Source organism: Odontesthes bonariensis, chromosome 13 (genome assembly GCF_027942865.1).
Source record: "Odontesthes bonariensis isolate fOdoBon6 chromosome 13, fOdoBon6.hap1, whole genome shotgun sequence".
NCBI classification, from domain to species: domain Eukaryota; kingdom Metazoa; phylum Chordata; class Actinopteri; order Atheriniformes; family Atherinopsidae; genus Odontesthes; species Odontesthes bonariensis.
The window spans coordinates 19,518,049-19,538,883 of NC_134518.1; the positions used below are offsets into that span (position 1 = coordinate 19,518,049).

Below are 20,835 nucleotides of genomic sequence, written 5' to 3' on the forward strand. Positions count from 1 at the left end.
ACATGTTAAACTGTTAAACTTATCTCATTGTGTGGCAGCGATGGGACGTGGAAGACAAAGAGGCACAATATGGATACAGTTGATACATTTGCTTTATTTGTGTGGTGCGTCTGCAGCGCAGCTCTCTTACTCCGTTTCCGAGGAGGTTGACAAAGGAACGGTGGTGGGAAATATCGTTAAGGACTTACAAATTAACGTGAACGAAATGGAAAAACGGGATTTACGAATTGTCTCTGGGAATTCTAAGAAATATTTTGATGTGGATTTAAAAACTGGCACTCTATATGTTTGCGATAGGATAGATCGTGAAGAGCTCTGTCCAAATACGGCCAAATGTTCCCTTAATATAGAAGCAATACTTAGCAACCCGATGCATCTGCATCGAATAGAAGTACAGATCACCGACATCAACGATAATGCTCCATCCTTTCGCCAAAACGAGATAACTTTGAATATTTCGGAATCTTCTTTTACCGAGGAGAGGTATTTACTTCCGATGGCAAACGACGCAGACACGGGGAGTAACTCGGTAAAAAGCTACAAGCTGAGTCCAAATGAATATTTCTCACTGGACGTGCAGAGCGGGGGACAGCACAGTGAGTCTGCTGAATTAGTGCTGCAGAAATCTTTAGACAGAGAGAAAAAGTCTGTTATACACGTTATTTTAACTGCTCTGGACGGAGGAAAACCTACCCGATCAGGGACATTGAAAATAATTGTTCATGTTATGGACGTAAATGACAATACTCCGGTATTTAGTCAATCTCTGTTTAAGGCCCAGGTAACTGAAAACGTTCAATTTCAAACCACCATTGTGACTGTAACTGCTTCAGATTTAGATGAGGGGATAAATAGTGAAATAGTGTATTCGTTTATTGAAAGGGGAAATTTCAACCCTGAAGCTTTGTTCTCAATAAACCCAGAAACAGGAGAGATAACCGTGATAGGAAAGGTAGATTATGAAGAAAATGCAGCCTATGATATTCGTATACAAGCAAGAGATAAAGGTACACCTTCACGGAGTGCGCATGGTAAATTGTTAGTGGAAGTAATTGATGTTAATGACAATATTCCTGAAATCCTCGTTACATCTCTGATGAGCCCAGTTAAAGAGGATGCTGACGTAGGTACAGTTGTCGCTCTGGTTACTGTGACAGACAAAGATGGGGGCAACAATGGTCTCACCAATGCTAAAGTTCTTGGGCTGCTTCCTTTTACACTCAAGCTAAACTATAAGAATTATTACTCATTAATTGTTGATGGACCTCTTGACAGAGAAAATATTTCTAAATATAATGTTACCATCATAGCCAGTGATGAAGGCACGCCAACTCTCTCCACTACTAGTGTTATTCCTGTTCATATTTCTGATGTGAATGACAATACCCCTTCATTTTCAGAGCCTGTAATAAATGTATATGTGAAAGAGAATAGTGCAGTTGGAGCCAAGATCTTCATCATAAGTGCATTAGACCCAGATATAGGGGTAAATGCTAAAGTAACATATTCACTATTTGGTGGATTTTCAAAAAATATTCCAATAACATCTGTTGTGAACATCAACTCGGAAACTGGAGAAATAGTCAGTCTGCAGTCTTTTAACTATGAGGAGTTAGAAACGTTTCAGTTTAAAGTTCAGGCCACAGACTCTGGTGTTCCTCCGCTCAGCAGTAACGTGACCGTCAATGTTTTAATCCTCGATGAGAATGACAACAGTCCCACGATTCTAGCTCCTTATTCTGAGCACGGCTCCGTTAACAGTGAGAGCATCCCCTACTCTGCTGAAGCGGGATACTTTGTGGCAAAGATCAGGGCTGTGGACGCAGACTCTGGATACAATGCGCTGCTTTCTTACCACCTGTCTGAGCCCAAAGGAAACAACCTGTTCAGGATCGGAACCAGCACCGGGGAAATCAGAACTAAGAGGAGAATGAGCGACAATGACCTGAAAACTCACCCCTTGGTGGTGCTGGTTTCTGATAACGGAGAACCTTCTCTGTCAGCTACTGTGTCTGTTGATGTGGTGGTGGTTGAAAGCACAGCTGACATCCAGACTCAGTTCAGACATGTTCCTATAAAGGAGGACAGCTTCTCTGATCTGAACCTGTATCTGCTGATCGCCATTGTTTCAGTGTCAGTGATCTTTCTGCTAAGTCTCATCAGTTTAATAGCTGTCAGATGCCACAGGACAGACGGCAGTTTCAGCAGGTACAGCGCCCCAATGATCACCACCCACCCTGACGGGAGCTGGTCTTACTCTAAAGCTACTCAGCAGTATGACGTGTGTTTCAGCTCAGACACACTGAAGAGTGACGTAGTGGTTTTCCCCGCACCGTTTCCACCTGTAGATGGAGAACTGATCAGTATTAACGGAGGAGACACTTTTACCAGAACTCAGACTTTACCCAACAAAGAAAAGGTATGGCCGGTAGCACATATTATGCAGAAATGTTGACAATTTAATGTTTTACTTCCTCAAATAATGTCCAATAGCTACTATTTTTATAATGATCACAATGTAAATAAGTCTTTGATTTGATTATTCTGTTTTCAGCAGTTGTGTTGCTGTGTGCAGTATTAGCTTATCCCTGTTATTCCTTTTAAGATAAGATATCTGAAACTGAAATGGTCACACATCAACATACTGTATAATACTTTCTGTCCTTTGTGGCCTGTTTATGAATTACGATATTATTTACTTATGGTATGAAACATCACACATTAACTTTTATATTTCTAGCATCTTGCTTATCCTTCTTGACATAAGTCCATTAAAGCTTCCAGCTCTTTGAAGGCTATGTTGACCACGTCATTTATCTCTCAGTGGATTGTCAGACACAAGATTTTACCACAATTCTGATTCAGTAACTTGTTCGATTTATTTTAAACTTTTCTTGTCTTGCACTTTCACATTGCCACAAGATGTCACTAACAACTCGCATAGTTGAAACACGCAATGTTCCTCCCTTTACAGAAGGTTTGTAAGTCTTTGTTTGCATAGCAGAGTAGAACACTGCACTGAGGGGCTTGGATCTGGATGTAACCTACCATAACTCAACGATGTTACCGCGGGAGTGAATTTTTTTTCCCCATGACTTTGTTTGACAGGCTTTCAGCAGAATGCAACGAAGGACTTTCTCGCGATGGATTTATTATTTCTTCCCTGTATTTCACATACTGGGTGTCGTAACGGCACAGATTGTGTATTCTGTTACAGAGGAATCGAGCCCGGGTACCACTGTTGGACATTTAGCAAAGGATTTACATTTAGATGTCCAAGAATTGGAAAGCCGTGGTTTTCAGATTTCAGGACCTAATAAGCGGTATTTTGAAGTGAACGTTGAGACTGGACTTCTTTTGGTAAAAGGCAGAATAGACCGAGAAGAGCTCTGCTCTCGAAATGTGAAGTGTTCTCTGGAAGTGGAAGCCATTGTGAAGTCTCCCTTGAATCTGTATCGCTTTGAGGTTAAAATTGTGGATATAAATGACAACACACCGTCTTTTCGGATACCGGAGATCGTTTTGAATGTGTCCGAGTCAGCTTTTCCTGGTGAAAAAATCGCTCTGCCAAAGGCATTTGATGCAGATGTCGGTAGTTACGCGGTTAAGGGCTATAAGCTGAGCCAAAATGAACATTTCACGCTGGATATGCAGAATGGTGGAGAGTCGACTACGTCTGTCGAAATGGCACTGCACAAACCTTTAGACCGGGAGAAACAGCCGGTTATTAAATTAACGTTGACAGCTACAGATGCAGGAAAACCTCCTAAATCAGGCACGTTACTCATTACTGTTAATGTGCAAGACGTGAATGATAATATTCCAGTATTTGACAGGCTCCTGTACAAAGCCACAGTGCTCGAAAACACGCCGCCAGGTACGACCGTAATTTCTGTGCATGCTCGAGATTTAGACGAGGGTGTTAATGGAGAAATACAGTATTCATTTATTAACCAAGATAATGATAAAAATGTTGATCAATTTGCAATTAATCTCTTAACGGGAGACATTATGGTGAAAGGTGAATTGGACCACGAAAAAAACAGTGCAGTTGAAATTAGGGTTCAAGCAAAAGACAAAGGACAAAGTCCAAGAGCGTCCCATTGTAAAGTACTCGTTGAAATCACAGATGTCAACGACAATGTACCGGAAATATCAGTGACATCTTTAGTAAATATGGTGAGAGAGGACGCACCTCACGACACAATGGTTGGACTTATAACGGTGAAAGATTACGACGCAGATAATAATGGCGTTGTTCTGGTCAGAATAGTTGATTCTGTACCGTTTGCAATTAAAAACACGTATAAGAATCATTACTCTTTAGTTGTAGACGGAGCCCTAGACAGAGAACAAGCTTCTCAATATAATGTAACAATAACAGCGACTGACGGAGGGCTCCCGCCCCTCTCCAGTACCAGTATCGTTACAGTACACGTTTCTGATGTCAATGACAACTCACCTCGTTTTAAAGAACCTGTGATAAATATTTTCGTGAAAGAGAACGGTCCAGTAGACGCTGTCATCTATACCATGACTGCAGATGATCCGGACGTCGACGAAAATGCAAAAGTAACATTTTCCGTAATTAAAGATAATCAAAAAAATAATGCAATTGCATCGGTGATCAACGTAAACTCTGAGACTGGAGATATAGTCAGTCTGCAGTCTTTTAACTATGAGGAGTTTAAAACATTCCAGTTTAAAGTTCAGGCCACAGACTCTGGTGTTCCTCCGCTCAGTAGCAATGTGACCGTCAATGTTTTTATTCTGGATGAGAACGACAACAGTCCCACGATTCTAGCTCCTTATTCTGAGCACGGCTCCGTTAACAGTGAGAGCATCCCCTACTCTGCTGAAGCGGGATACTTTGTGGCAAAGATCAGGGCTGTGGACGCAGACTCTGGATACAATGCGCTGCTTTCTTACCAACTGTCTGAGCCCAAAGGAAACAACCTGTTCAGGATCGGAACCAGCACCGGGGAAATCAGGACTAAGAGGAGAATGAGCGACAATGACCTGAAAACTCACCCCTTGGTGGTGCTGGTTTCTGATAACGGAGAACCTTCTCTGTCAGCTACTGTGTCTGTTGATGTGGTGGTGGTTGAAAGCACAGCTGACATCCAGACTCAGTTCAGACATGTTCCTATAAAGGAGGACAGCTTCTCTGATCTGAACCTGTATCTGCTGATCGCCATTGTGTCGGTGTCAGTGATCTTTCTGCTGAGTCTCATCAGTTTAATAGCTGTCAGATGCCACAGGACAGACGGCAGTTTCAGCAGGTACAGCGCCCCAATGATCACCACCCACCCTGACGGGAGCTGGTCTTACTCTAAAGCTACTCAGCAGTATGACGTGTGTTTCAGCTCAGACACACTGAAGAGTGACGTAGTGGTTTTCCCCGCACCGTTTCCACCTGTAGATGGAGAACTGATCAGTATTAACGGAGGAGACACTTTTACCAGAACCCAGACTTTACCTAATAAAGAAAAGGTAAGGCATAATGATTTTAAGTGATTTAATAGGCTACACGTTATTGATCTTTTTTACACAACCTCTCCTTTAGAATTAAAATAGCTTATTCTGGTAGTCTGTCTGGTGATAAGCCTTTCTATCTGCCTCAGTGTGGTATAAGCGCTGTCCACGGTACTGAAATCTTACTCACAGTAGCAAATGGTGTTTACTAATGTTCTGTTTAAAAAAAGCACAGTACAAAAATGGCTGGGTAGAGTGACTAAAAAAATATTTTATTGGTAAGTTGTATTCATTACTTAATATCAAGATGTAATGAAGCTGAAAAGACAAGAAAAGAAAAAAAAATCATGAAAACTGTTGCAAAAACCTTCAGTTCATGAAACTAACAAGTATTTTTGGTAGCCAAAGTTCCTTGTGAAAAACAATTAGCCTACCCATATATGATAAATTAATAAATGCACCATGAAATTGAATCCTTTATATCACCTTCAATTTAAAATGAATATGATGTGGATACTTACACTATGGTGGAGAACCATTTATATTTTTATTCCATGTTGGGTTCATTGCACAAAGCTGTGCAGAGGCTTTATTTACCTCTTCCCTGCCAGGCGTGAAATGGTGGTCTGGTGGACGTGTACTTACGCTCTGCGTAGCCGTAGTCCGACTGTCGCTGTGTAGAAACGCACAACTTTCTTCACCATCCAGCGGTGTTGTTTATGAACGTCTTGCACGTCCAACTTCCACACTATTTTCATAAAACACACGGAGATTAATTTCATACTGCTCTTTGCTAGCTTAAGCGCAGGAAGTTGGTGTTAAAAGTTGCCTAAAATCGCCAACGACAATATTCAAATGATATTTTAAAAATTGTCACCAGTGACAAAACTTACAATCCATAGACTTGAAAAGGGGTCCTTTGTACCTATAGAAGTTGTAGACTCAGTAGCTTGAGGCCCTTTAAAGGGAAATGTTTGTAAGCCAAGGTGGATTCACACCAGTGACACTCGAAACTACTCATTCGGATAACCTTCTTCTTCAAAGTTTATTTAGTTGTAGATACTCTGACTGTCTCCATAAAACAGGATAACTAAATACTCCGTTTCCGTGTTTTCACAACATATGGCACTAAAGCGCAACCGAACATGGCTTATTAATCTCGAGTTTTAGTTTCTATCAAAGCAAATGTTTGCGGTATGAAACCAACTTTGTTGTACGGTTGCTGTGCAGAGTCCGGGAGAAGTTTGGGGAACTCAAACGAACAATCGTGATATCCATGGCCCATACATTTTCTGAAAAGACAAGCTTACCTGAAAAATTGAAAGTCATAGCAGCCAAAAGATAACACTTATCTGTGTGTTAAGGTGACGAAAACTATTTGATCTCTTTTTTTTTTCTTTTTTTTTTTTGCGCGCCATGGACTTCTTCTTCTCTACGAAGCTGTAAACAGCAGTCGACTCTGTACTACCTCCCGTGGCTCAGTGCTAAATTGCAGCCTTGGTTTCCACTTGTTGTTGCTGATGATTATGATGCAATAGGGAGTAACTTTGACTTTATCATGGGCTGTACTGTTTCCAGATTTTGTTTTGTTTGATTTTTCTCCTCTTTCATAGTTTCAAACGTTTGTATGAACTCGAATTGCAATTTTATGCTTGTCTTATTTTGAATAACCCACATAGCCAACGTTTGTCAGGTCAGTGAGCTCATGGCTGGTTTTAAAATCCACAAAGACAGATTTAATGTCCGGCTACTTTATGACATGCAATTGTTCGTTTTAGCTGGTACTCTAAAATTTGAAGGAAACCAAACTTTAGTTCCATGATTCAGGACCATCATCCTTCAGAGCAGAGTATGGATCTATAAGTGTAAATGTTTAGATGATGGGATGAACATGTATAAGTTTGGATGTATTGTACTTTTTCTGATTGCCTTGTATTTTTTTCTTCTTTTTTTGCATTCTAGCCGTTGACAGCTTGATTGCTTTGTTACTCACAAATTAACTGTAGTACTGGGTCTAAAAGGTCCTCTAACACCTTCATCTGTAACGTGAAAGCCTTTAAAAAACTTTTGTCTCATAGATAGTTAGAAGGCATTTGTAGTTTACTTTGCTCTCTATGTGTGCATGCTGTTAGTTCATATAGCGTTTTTTTGCATGTTTTATTTCTTTTGGATTTGTACATATATGGAAGCAAGTTGCAGCATAAATTGTTCGGTCTTGTTCACTGTCATGTGAATGGGACCATCCATTTAACCCTATTTACCTATTTTTTTCCCTGCTTAGTGAAAATACCTGTTTTGACAATTTTTTCATAAAGCAAAGCAGGCGGATGGAATATACCAAATACACTTTACACTATATAATGAACTTTCCACATACACTGATAAGGCTAGAGTACAGAAGCCCACACATCACCCAGATCACCCACACAATTAAGAAAAGAGACCTGATTAGCCAAATTTAGTGAGAACATGCATGATCGGCATGTGTAGCTTTTAATTCTCTCAGGTTTGGAGCTTGATGATATTGCCCTGCTCATAAACTATGCTCTATTTCAGTTGGCTGTATCTCATGAGATATTCATCAACTGCTCTTGAGTAACACATCATCTTTCCTTTTCTTCACTACAGGAGCTTTAAATTATCTGCTGTCTGTTCTATTTGTAAATGTGCATTTTACCTAAATCAATCATTTATACTTGAACTTAGATCACAGATATATAGGCTACTATCTGGTTCATATGTTTATCATTATATTTTTCACATGTTCACAATCCTCGTGGTCTCATGCAGTCTATGTTCACAAATATTTTTTTCTCTATATCATTAAGATATAAACATAAAAAAAATGTCATGATATTCAATTCAAGTCTTTATTCTCTGTCACCTCTTCCATGGTGCTAGATTTCTTCCCCTCCCCCTACCCTTCACGCTGCTGGAGAAGGGGAGCAGCTGAAGGAACTAACAGGAAATTAGCTCCATCTCTGTAGACGTGTAAGCCATCAGTCTTGACGCTGTAAACACGATTTAATATATGTACCATTTTTAATGAGTAAACAGAACCGTGTCAAGTGGGCTTTGGTAAAGAAGATCGCTTTGTATTTAAATTCAATAGCGCTATACATGGGCCGACATTCGTTTGATATGTTATTACTGCTGGTGGGCTCTGTTCAAATAATGCCGGTGATGCTCAGTAGCACACTGTGTTGCGGTGGATCCATGATGCTTTGAGTCACTCAGACGCTATGACCTCATTTCAGGGAGTGGTTCAGCTTAAACAAACGTGGCCTGATCTGTCAAAATCTGGTCGTTTGATTGAGTCTGTGTGAAGAGGAGTAAACCAAAGCTCTGCGCTATCCCTGAAAGACTTATGATATTGCGAGGGATGTGGTTCTTTTAAGTGGGTCAGCGAGTGATTTAGACATGTCACCACGCAATATGCGTCATCTGACTGAACCTGTATTTGTTAAATTATTTTTTGTCTGATACAGTTTATGCACAGTATCGGCTATGCACAAGTTCTGAATACTGTGGCTCCTACAACAATGCCTGGAGCTGTCTGTTCGTAAAAGTGGTTCAGTATGTGCCCTGTATGCTGCAGCTCTCTGTGAGTGGAGCAGAATGGGGGAGGGGCAGGTAATTTTCCGCTACTCTTTGCAGCAGGAGCAGCAGGGAGCTTCCGTTCCGATCGAGGTATCGGCTCCGTTCGACTCGGCTCTCCCTCCCGCTCCACTCTGCGGCTGGGCGGGGCCGACAACACCTAGCGTCAGTCACAGCTAAACCGGCCGAGCGGTGGAAAGGGCTGGGCTGGATGAGGAACAGAGGCTTTTAAACACGCAGCAATCAGAACATCGTGTGTCTGTCTTTTACAGTAGCCTACATTTTTATGATGCACAACACCGTGTGTGTGAAAAATTGTTGTTGTTTTGAGACTGAAGAATTATTATAGTAATGATATCACACACCCTACACATTTATAAATTATTGAATAACATAACCTTTTCAGTAACCACCAAGCATAAGATGACTGCTGTATGGGTCTAGTGTATGAATATAACAACATATTCTGACTCTTCAAAATGCATTATATTGTCGATTCTACAATATATATTGTTCTGCTGCAGAGGCTTAAACTGCAAGTCATATTGATTTGAATACATAGATGGGTTCATCAGCGAGACCAGAGGCATGACAAAGAAATACACTCAACCCATTTTAAACACATGGTGTTAGATGGACAAACAGGACCTGAAATTAATTTGCTGTTCCTCTTTATTTCTCCATGTCTGTGTTACACACATCTCATGTAGCACTTCCTGTTTTCCTCCTCAACAAGGGTGTGTCCTTTGTGTGAGAGTGAGGTTAGTGCTCTTATCTATGGTTTCCATGGAGACTGTTCTGAGCTGTAATGAAATGATGAACTAGCCTGTATCCAGGGAGCTGCCAGTAGGTACCCGCCCCCACTTAGACATCCACCCAGCATGTGTTGTATGGATTCAATCTGGAAGCAAGTGGGGTGGAAGCAGTGAGGGATGGGAGAAATGCAAAGAGAGAAACAAAGACAAAGATGCAAAACAAAGCTGTGCAGCATCCTCAGCAGAAATGTTGAGTTAGATCGTGTGAAACGAAAATAAGCAAAGCAAATGAGGAAATAGTGTGAGATTAAGAGATGAGTTCCAAAATGGAAAACGATTTTAGAGAAATTCACAAATGTAGCAGTATAAGCTCAAACCTATAAGAGGTGAGATTGTGAGAAAAAAACAGGAGTTTGTGAGGATGAGATAAACTAAAAATGCATTAAATACATACCCTGCAGCTGAGTGAGAACATCATAGGCTGACAATTGGTCACAGATAAAAAGAGAAACTTATCATCATCCCTCCCCTATTTCCACCAACCCTCCATCCATGCTCCTTCTTAGTGGTATTGGAATGTTTTTGCAGTCAATGGATTAGCTTTGTCATGCTCAGAACCACGGGTTCCATCCTGTATCATCCGGCAGGGATACAAAGCCAGAGCATCCTAAGAGGGGAGTATCCAAAGCAGGCCTGCAATTCCTGATAGCTTTGTTCGGTGCCACAACAAGAATCTGTTTGATTCATGTACTGGCTGAATCGGGACAACGGAGGAGTTGTTTAACCCTTCTTGTGTCCCACTGGGAGGGATTTGTGATAGTTTTTGTTCTCTCATGCCCTTTATTTTTGAAAGAATGATACACACGGGATCAGAACGAACATTTCCAGATAAAGCCTTTCTCCACCCGCTTATTGTGTTCACCTGAGTAAGAGGATTGTGGTTACCATTTTGGTCTGTTGATTTTAGAATGCAGAAGTTGTTCCTCATCGAAGAGGTATGAAAACTACCGTTTGTTTATCCAGTGTACTGTTCACCAGAATTCTTTTGCTTAAACACATTGTCTGCATTTTTGTAAATCAGCCAATTTCTTTATTATATTTGACAGAGACTGACAGTGACATATTGCAACTGGCTCAAAAAATGCAACATAAGGAGGAATATGAGACTGAGTTGAATGCAAACTGGGAAACAAGTCTCACATGCAGCAGATTGAGAGTGGGGGCAAAGCAGAAGCCACTTATACACCCTCTGCATACATCTTCACACAGTTGCTTCTGTCTGATTATTGAGCTAAAACACATAAACATAGAGTAGACACAGCCCAAGCAATCACAGGACATGAAGGGATTTATTATTTTTACCTTATTTATTTTGGTAAACATTGGACTCCGAGACATGATTTGGTGTGGAGTTGTTTTGTCCAGTGTATAGCTTTATATAGCGTTATATTCTTAAATGTGAGGCATGGTGTGTGGTTAATGTGTAGGTTTATTTTGAGCATTTTGAGATTGACATCATGTCAATCTTGCTTATGCCGACTGCAGAGGGTTACTGTATACAATCTGCTTGCTTTAGTATTTTATCTCATGTCACCTCTGGAGGGTGCCTTGCCTTTGTCTTGCTTTGTCCAATGTGACCTCTGTGCTGGAAATGATAAAGAAAATGACTGCCGCTGCAGTCAGATGTCTGTGCCCCTCCTCTCTCAGTCTCTTTCTCCCTCTCAAACACACACACACACTCATAGATGGGATTATGCTTTAGTGCCTTGGCTTAATGAGAAAGCCTGGGAGGATGGGTTGTGGGCTGAGGAACACGTGTCTAACCCTTGTATTACCGATTTATTCCAATAGAGGGACCAGTTTCACTGTCTCTTTCACCTCTCCCTCCTGCTACCTCTTCCACTGACAGGATTAACTTTCTAGTTCTATTGGCATTGACATTTATTTTACTTTATTTTATTTTATTTATACATGGCTCCTGATATAGCTGGCTTGAGACTTCCTCTGAAAATACCCTTGCAGTCATACTTTTTGTGGTAACATGAAATATGTATTCATTCAGTATTAGGCATGACCACACCAATTAGAACCTTTTAAAATACTTTTGTAGTGCCTATTTTTGTTATGATGATGAGTTTACTGCTTGCAGCTATTTACTCTGTTAATTTATCTTGTCATCCTTATGATCTGATATGAGGAAACATTTTTGTTTTCATTGTAACCTGAAAAACAATCCAGTTTCCACACTAAACAATATGGTACTCACATGAGATTTTATGATAACATTTTCAGTTTCGTAGCAGGAATTTGAATATTTTGAGCTTGCAGTCTTTGATGATGGAAGTTAAAATGTTATTTTCCTTTTTTCTTGCTTCTCTTCTCTCTCAGTATTCTGGATAACCTCTAAGAGGCGACATGCTCCTATTTCCTGCAGTGTGTGCATGTTTATCAAAGCTCTTGGCTGATTCTGGCTGTTCCCTGGCATTCTAAAAATCCTCTGACATTCATTCACACACAATCATTTTGTCCTCAGATAGCATTTTTATTGTGCTTTACATAATGTGTGTGAATGCACGGGCCTACAGGCACAAATGCCCTTTAAGTTTGCATGACTAATTATTTTTGTCTGTGCTGACTGGTGGAATGATGTGAGGAGTACAACTTCTTGATAGCCCAATAATGACCTGTTTCTCTAGATCACTTTTTAGCTCTGATTCACTTAAATGGGGGATTCCACAGAAAAGTCTCTCAGAGGAATTAATATAAATGGCTTTTAGAGTGGCTGCTTACAGTATTAATGAGGTTTGAGAGAATGTTATTAATATAGTGGCCATACTGCATAATTGATGAAATGGGGGCTGTTCATATTCTGGTAGAATGAACAGAGTTTAAGTTTTTGAAATCTGAATTATCTTTCTTATTCATATCTGTCATATGCTTACATTTATAAAGCAGCTGCCTTTGTCTCAACCACTTTTTCAGTGTGCAAATTTCATCAGCTCTCATCTTGAGTTAAGAGCTCAGTATGCCCTTCAGCCAGTGCTCAGCTGGAATGGCAGCTGGCTGACAGAGGCACAGCTGGCCAAAGTCTAGGCCAGACTGAGAAAAATAACAATAGAGATGGAGAACAGAACGTCATGGGCAGGTACAAAAAGACTAAATATAGTAGATTAACACAAATTAGCCAATTAGCTCTAAAATCAGCATTTATTGAAGCGAAACAAGCATCTGTCTACAGGTTGAATATTGTTGATGGCTTTATTTGCAGCCCTCCTGAGTGAAACGTGAAATAACCTACAGCTCAGAGGTATGTAATTAATACTGGAACAGATGGATGAATTTGAAGAAGGTACAGGCATTAGAGAGTTGTAAGAAAGCCTATAATATACATGGGAAAAGAATAGGAAGACGGGTGAGGGTGGGAGTGGGGGAACAGAGAGACAAATAGAAAAAGGTCAAGTGTAATCCAGTTTGCATTTGCTGTGGCCCAGGTAGATGTTGCCTGTCTTTTTGTTTGTATCACTGCCAAACATGGAGGTTCAAACACCCACTGGGAAAATCTGCTAAATGTCAGGGTTAGTGTTGCAGACATGCATGTAAACCCATCTGAAACTGCCATAATTGAAAGAAACCACATGAGGAAACCAACACCGCTCAGAGGGATGATAACCAAAAGACAGAAATAAAGACAGATATAAATCTAATTAAAGCTTTAAAACATTACATTATTTCTATTATATTCTTAGAATTACGCTAATCTGTGTTAAATTGGATTTCAGTTTAAAAGCATATGAACTTCATTAATTCCTCATTTTTCCACGTCGTTTTTGCTGCCTCTGAGTGCGAGGAGTCAATTCGTATAACCCATCCTCTAGCAGCAGTGAGTCACTCTCTTCTCCTCGTCTCCCGGGATGCCAAGTCATTGCCGTGGGCAGATCAGGCGTGGGTGAGAGTGGCAGAGCAGTGGAAAAGGTAAAGATTGTGTGGGTGGTAGACACTCATCTTGGCCCGATGGCAGTGGTAAAGCAAAAGGATTCAGGGTTTCACAAGGCTACTTCTCCAAACCACATAACTTCTATAGACTGTCTGTAAGTCACATCATCAGAGTTTAAATGGTGTAACCTTTCTTGTAGCACGTTTGCCTTTTCAGATGGTAAATATTGGTACACTTGATGGCATTCATCAGGATCCTTTACATAAATTTAAAAGTAAAGAATCTCCACTCTTCTAATTAAACTGTTGTGTCTGTTAAGTTTGCTGCAGGTGAGGTATCATTCAGATAACTTGAATACATTTTAGAGCAATATTTGATTGAGGCACATACCGTGACCTTATAAGTAATGAGGAGGAGACTCAAGCAGGATGGTTTGGCTTTTAATGTCATCAATCGCTACAAGCACTCCCTCTGTTACACACTAACCAAATAACAAATATGCATAATGTGCAATTTGTCTTATGATTTCAAACAAAATCGTCAACAGGCTGGTAATGGAGGCTAATTCGTGTAGCTTTGAACTTCTATATCTTGGGCTATGTTATGTTAATTGAGTAGTTAACGATATAGCTGAGTGGAATATTATATATTTTCATAGGCTACTATTGTGTGACTGCACTGCATGTGGTTGCTGTAAAAAAAAAAGCTGTGTGTAGGCTTATGCCTGTCCAGCAGAGTCCAGCATAGTGTTTTGTCAGATGAGGAATGGGATCACATCTGGAGCATCTTGTCTGTGACCTGATTAACGTCACCAGTGAACATCGTGACATCGAAGTTTTAGGGAGAATGAACAAGTAGTGGATTCTACAAAAAACAGCAGCATCGGCATCCAAAAGGAGTAAACGTGCAAAATATCATCGGCTGTCATTGTAAAACAGGTGATCACAGAGAAGCAGAAAAAATTACCATATTTATGCCTACAGAAGTCCTTGGAGTGTCAGCACTTTCCTTCCAAGAAGGAACAAGATGAAACGGCAAGATTAACTTTAGTTTTTGTCTAATGTGTTGACAAAAAGCGAATAGGGTGTCACCTTATGATTAAAAATATATTCAAAATGGATGAAAATCATATACTCTAGTCATGGAGAGACTGTGCTCTGTTACCACTTCGAGTGGAGCTGTTTGACAGTTGGGCTATATTTCTCTTTCCTGTAGTCTGCTTGAAAATATAGTCATTTGGTTTTCTGTTTCCGACGTTCTGCTGGTTGGCATTAGGAAGGAAATCTAATCGGCGAGGTGGTTCATAAATCAGTTTTCCATAACACAATGAAAAGGGCGGTGGCACTTACAAGAAAATTGGAAAAACAATAGTTTTAATTTGCGCGATATAAGTGTACGGGTGTCACTCGCGGCTACACACGGCGTCTAGATTTGTCGAAAGAAAGGCTACATTGATAAGGCTCGACTGATTTCGATGTTTGGGGATTTAATTTTATTAGATGTGGCTCGATCGGAGGTGCTGAAATGCAGCCAGCATAATTTGAGCGAGTGGCTCACCCTCCCCCTTTGCCCAAAGACAGCATCACCACATCGCAGGCAGAGAGAAAAAGAGAGAGAGCGAGTGAGAGCGAGAGAGACCAATAGCAGCATCTGAGGAAAAGAGTCAGCCTCGCTAGAGATAGATTAATAACACCAACCAGACAGACAAAGGAAAACATGGATGCAAAGGAAAACATTTCTCTCACACAGGTATCAGACAGGATGCGGAGTTTACCCTGCACGTAGTCGGAATTATGCACGGACTATTTACCTGTTTTTAATGTGGCGGGTGGGGACCCGCAGCAAGCTGAAAAGGCGGAAAGATTTCTTCGACCCATCTGCACATTCTGCCTGCCAGCGATGGCTGTGACAGTGCGATGGTGTTACAGTGTTAAGGAGAATGTGCCTTTTTCTTTATATTTGTTTATATTTGTGCTCAGTGGCCTTACAAATGCACAAATTCGATACTCCATTCCGGAGGAGCAAGAGAATGGGGCTCTTGTCGGTGACATTGCCCGGGATTTGGGTCTGGATCTAAGAAAACTTTCCACCCGACGCATCAGAATCACATCGGACAGCGGACGGAGATATTTCACCATAAACCACAAAACCGGGAAGCTTGTGGTGAGTGATCGCATTGATCGAGAGACAGTTTGTGAATTCAGTGGCACCTGTTCACACAACCTGGAGGTGGTATTAGAGAATCCACTGGAGGTGCACAACGTAGAGGTGGACATTTTGGACGTGAACGATAACGCACCACAGTTCCCGCGAGATGAGTATCAGCTTGAGGTGTCAGAGTCTGCTCTCACCGGTTCGCGGTTTCACATCGAGGGAGCCCAAGATGCAGATGACGGCTCCAATTCCGTGAAGCAGTACCGGCTCAGTCCAAACGACCACCTCACTCTGGACTCAATTAAACCATTTTCCAATAATAAGCACATCGAGCTCATTCTCAAAAAGCCCTTTGACCGGGAGCAGATGCCCTCTTATCAGCTTATCCTGAAAGCGGTGGATGGAGGAACTCCACAGCGAACTGGCACAGCCAAAATCAATGTCCGAATCCTTGATGCCAATGACAATGTGCCTGCATTTGACAGCTCAGTGTACAAAGTAAAACTATCTGAAAACTCCCCAAAGGGGGCACTTGTGATCAAGTTGAATGCAACAGACCCTGATGAGGGCTCAAATGGAGAAGTATTTTACTCTTTTAGTAGTTACACACCAGAAAGAGTCAGACAGATGTTTTCAATGGACACAAACACAGGGGAAATTAGGGTGACAAATAATATAGACTATGAGGAGACCAACTCATATGAAATGTACATACAAGCAATGGACAAGGGTCTAGCACCCGTGGCAGTGCACTGTAAAGTAGTTGCAGAAGTATTGGATGTCAATGACAACATTCCTGAGATTGTATTGTCTTCACTCTCCAGTCCTGTGCGTGAAGATGCCCGGGCTGACACAGTGGTGGCATTGATTAGTGTGAATGATCGTGACTCTGGACAAAACAAACAGGTAACCCTAGAGATCATGCCCCATTTGCCTTTTAAGATCAAATCCTTCCGAAACCACTACACAATTGTCACATCTGCTTTTCTGGACCGGGAAACCATCTCATCCTACAACGTCACTGTTAACGCTGTGGATGGAGGCACTCCAGCCCTGTCGTCTCAAATGACTTTTAAAGTAGATGTCGCTGACGTTAATGATAACCCACCTCGTTTTGAGCAGGCTTCATATACTGTCTATATCACAGAGAACAACGCTCCTGGTGCATCTCTGTGTGTTGTCAAGGCTACAGACGCTGATGCTGCAGAAAACGCACGTATCACCTATACTGTCCTCAATGACAACAACCATGGTATACCTGTGGCCAGCTACGTTAGCATCAAACCTAACACAGGCGAGGCATACGCCCTGAGAGCCTTCGACTTTGAAAAGCTGCAAGAGTTTCATTTTCAGGTTAAAGCCCAGGACAACGGTGTGCCTCCCCTCAGCCGTGTAGCCACAGTGTATGTTTACATTATGGATCAGAATGATCATGTGCCCAGGATTGTTTACCCACCTGCCAATGGCAGCCGCACAACAGAGACACTAATGAAAAATGCTGAAGCAGGAGTGTTAGTTAGCAAGGTGATAGCATGGGATGGTGATGCAGGGCAGAATGCTTGGCTGTTTTATGTCCAGACCAACACAGACCATGATCTGTTTAAGGTGCATGAGTACACAGGTGAGATCCGCACCACAAGGCGTATCATTGAAGATAACTCCACCACCTTCGCTCTGAATGTCCTGGTGCGGGACAGTGGCCTACCACCACTCTCTTCTACCGCCACCATCCATGTGCATGTGATGGAGCTGCCTCCAAAGTTAGCTCCTGACCCCAAGCGCATTATCAGGCCTGACAGTCCCCTAATGTTTTCCACACTTACTTTGTACCTTATCATTGCCTTATGTGCCACAACGTTTGTATTCCTTGTCACTGTCTTTGTTCTGGTCATTGTGCGTTGCCATGCCTACTGCACCCAGCCTGGCTCCTGCTCTCCATGTTGCGTATCCAAGAAGAGTATGCCAGAGGGAGGCACGTCCGCAGGTGGTGGTGGAGCAAGAGCAACAAGTGGAGCTGGTGCAGGAGGTGGGACAGGTGGAGGGCAGCCAAACAGTAATATGGCCCTGCGCCGTGACCTCAAAGTGGAACCACAATATATTGAAGTTCGGGGAAATGGGTCTTTGACTAAAACATACTGTTACAAGACATGCTTGACTGCAACATCAGGAAGTGACACTTTTATGTTCTACAACACGGGCCGGCCTCACAGTGGCACCTGGGGCTCAGGCTACGTCACCAGTCACAGTGGACAGAGCCAGATATTTGTGCGGCGTCTCAGTATGCCAGATGCAAGTGCCATTCAGGTGTGTGTCTGGTCTGATCTTTGAGTTATTTTTACACAGCCTCAGTAAATGAGTAAATGACACAAAAGAAACAAGATATAGAAGGATTTATTTGATTTATTATTCTGCAGTTTGATATTTCATCGTATTTTCATTTTTGCATTTTCTATGTGAAAATCAAGAAGCATGCACAGGCAAGCATGGGCACTGGGTTGTGTGATTATTTTCAGTGGGTTGGTGTGCATATTGTGATTTGCAGAATGTGGGAGAAAGTAATATCTGTGCTCTACACTTTCTAAAGTTTAGTTAAAAGGGTGCATGAACTCCACAGTAAAGAAGATACAACAGTGAGAACCATGTTTCTCATATCACCTCTTTTTCTGATTTCTATTACTTATTTTCTATTCAGAACAATCTGGCAGATTTTAGTACCTTTCTCATCTATGACCCTACACAGCTTGTGTCATTGTCTGGGGTGAGCTGTATTCCACAATATTCAAGTCCAGCTGGTTCAGAGGGCAGTAGGTGGTCATCTCTAGAGATCGTCTGGGTACTAGTGTGACTTTGCCTGCCACAAGGACCACCAGTCCCACTGCACCAAAATATCCTCTTCTGGTCACGTACTTCTCGGGTACTGAACAGAAATACAGACTTTAGGAATCGTTGAGGAATGCACAAATGAGGCAAAGATTGTGTCTGAGTTTCATTTAGATTAGAATCTCGTTCATAGTTTCATTTTTAGTAGATAAAGGTTGATGGAAAATATTCATGCATTTAATTTAATAATTTCTGGTTAAAGTAAAAAAAAAAATCAACATGGCAGGACAAAACGTATATTTGTTTTGTTTTGTTGTGTCTGGCCCACAGCCTTTTTGAGTCTGTCAGTGCAGTGATGCTAAGGGTAGAGGAGGGAAAAAATGACAATAAAAGGAATTTAAAAATAGTTATGGATAATGGTTAATAGTTAAGGATATCATGCTGCTGACCCGTTCCTCATTAAATGCCAGTCATGTTTGTGCTTGCTGTGTGATTAAATGGCAGTGATGTAGTTCTCAGCACTGTGCATGGATTGGCTGCCTAAAAGCAGATGAGGCGGGGGATAAAAGGTGATTGGACACGGTGTTGATGGTGGAGGTGTGAGCACTGTATCCATGCAAGGAGTGTTCATGCAGGAAGAGGCAAGAATAAAAGAAAAGGGCAGGCTAAACCTAAAGCCCTCTTTTTAAATTTCTTAATTTGTACTGCCAGCTGATGAATTAATACACTAAAGACCCATGGGGATTTTTTTCATCTCTGTATAATTTTTCTTCTCCTTCAACTGATTTATTCCACTTAGATCCCCCTTTTTTTTGTTTGTATTTACTATGTGAAATTGCAAAATTTCACCTTTCTATCTTCCCTTGGGTATATACTAAACTGTGACCATGTTTTTTTCCAGATGCTTTTATTTCTCGTGTGTGATTTAATTTACCCCCATAAACACCATACGGCCAAACAGACTAGTCTCCCTTTGGCCACTACTGTGTAGCAACTGAGGAAACAAAGCTGTTTAGTCCCATTTGTGAATAAGCTGGTCATATTTTGAATGGATTGTTTATATCTGTTCCTTGTGCATGAAGTAATATGTAAAGAAACTATACTTCAGCTTTGTGTTTAATGCCTCACTAACATCTCTTTCCTTTCTCGATACCATTGATCCATGAATGCTTTTTGATGAGTGATTGTCTTCATATAATCAAGTTTCACTCTCAGTCTGGATAGATGCTGCGGTGATCTGTTTCTAGACATTCTGCTCTCCTTGGATGACTCCAGGAGGAATACCAGGCTTCTCTCATTAAGACCAAATATTGGATTTCAAGCGTGATAAATGTCCACTGCACACTCATAGAGGTCAATGCAGCTTCAGCAGCAAGTGAACATCTGTCAAATTTGAAAGGAAATGAGATTGCAAATGGGTCTCTTATGGACTGCATGGTCAAGCAGGGAAAATTAGGTGTCCTCAGTCAGGTTAGTTTAGCTATGTGAAGGTTGAGACTTGAGAAAATGCTTCTCATCTTTGTTATGTGGTCAGGTTAACAGCCCACTGTGCTTCACGTTGTGCACTATTTTAGGGGAGAATCTTGACCACTAATCATTCATCTAACTAATATAGTTTCAAATGTAATCTTTATGTATTGATCAGAACACAGAAGCTGAAGACTCACTTTAGGATGTCATTAAAAAATTGCATTCCAGACATATAGACAGACATTAGGATTGTGTGTCCCTTTGTGTCCTTTGGTTATAGAGCTGTCTGAGTCTTGACGCTGAGTGAGTTAATTTGATCCCAGTCATCCCCTCCCCCATCTGTCTTCCACCTGTGACCTTCACCGAACTGAGATGACAGAGGGCGGTGGGTGAAGAGAAAAATGTAAACTGCCCTCTTCACAGTTACCATGGTGAAATGTGTCACACTGATTTGGGGATGTGCCAGTGAAACCCAAGGTTTTGAGTAGCATGAAGAGGATATAATATAAAAATGAACAGTACAGGAAATGAGATTGTGAATAAACAAGAAGAAGTAAAAACAAGGTGCAAAAGGCATTGATAAAGAAAACATGGAAGATACAGTGTTAAGATCTAATGAATATAATGTAC

The 20,835-nt window shown here is 41.3% G+C and overlaps 1 protein-coding gene across 26 annotated transcripts in view; it reads left to right on the forward strand.

Moving 5' to 3' along the window:
- Positions 1-20,835, forward strand: part of LOC142397747 (protocadherin alpha-C2-like) — a 192,766-nt gene that overhangs the window by 155,999 nt on the left and 15,932 nt on the right. The window contains exon 1 of one of the 26 annotated variants that reach the window (XM_075481351.1): positions 10-2,419. The exons of 23 other annotated variants lie outside the window; for them this stretch is intronic. In XM_075481351.1, coding sequence (XP_075337466.1) covers positions 41-2,419 — 2,379 coding nt within the window. In that variant the 5' untranslated portion in view covers positions 10-40. Of the gene's footprint in view, positions 1-9; positions 2,420-3,025; positions 5,494-15,182; positions 18,220-20,835 lie in introns of those variants that run through there. 2 more of the 26 variants (XM_075481356.1, XM_075481345.1) reach the window with 2 other exon arrangements.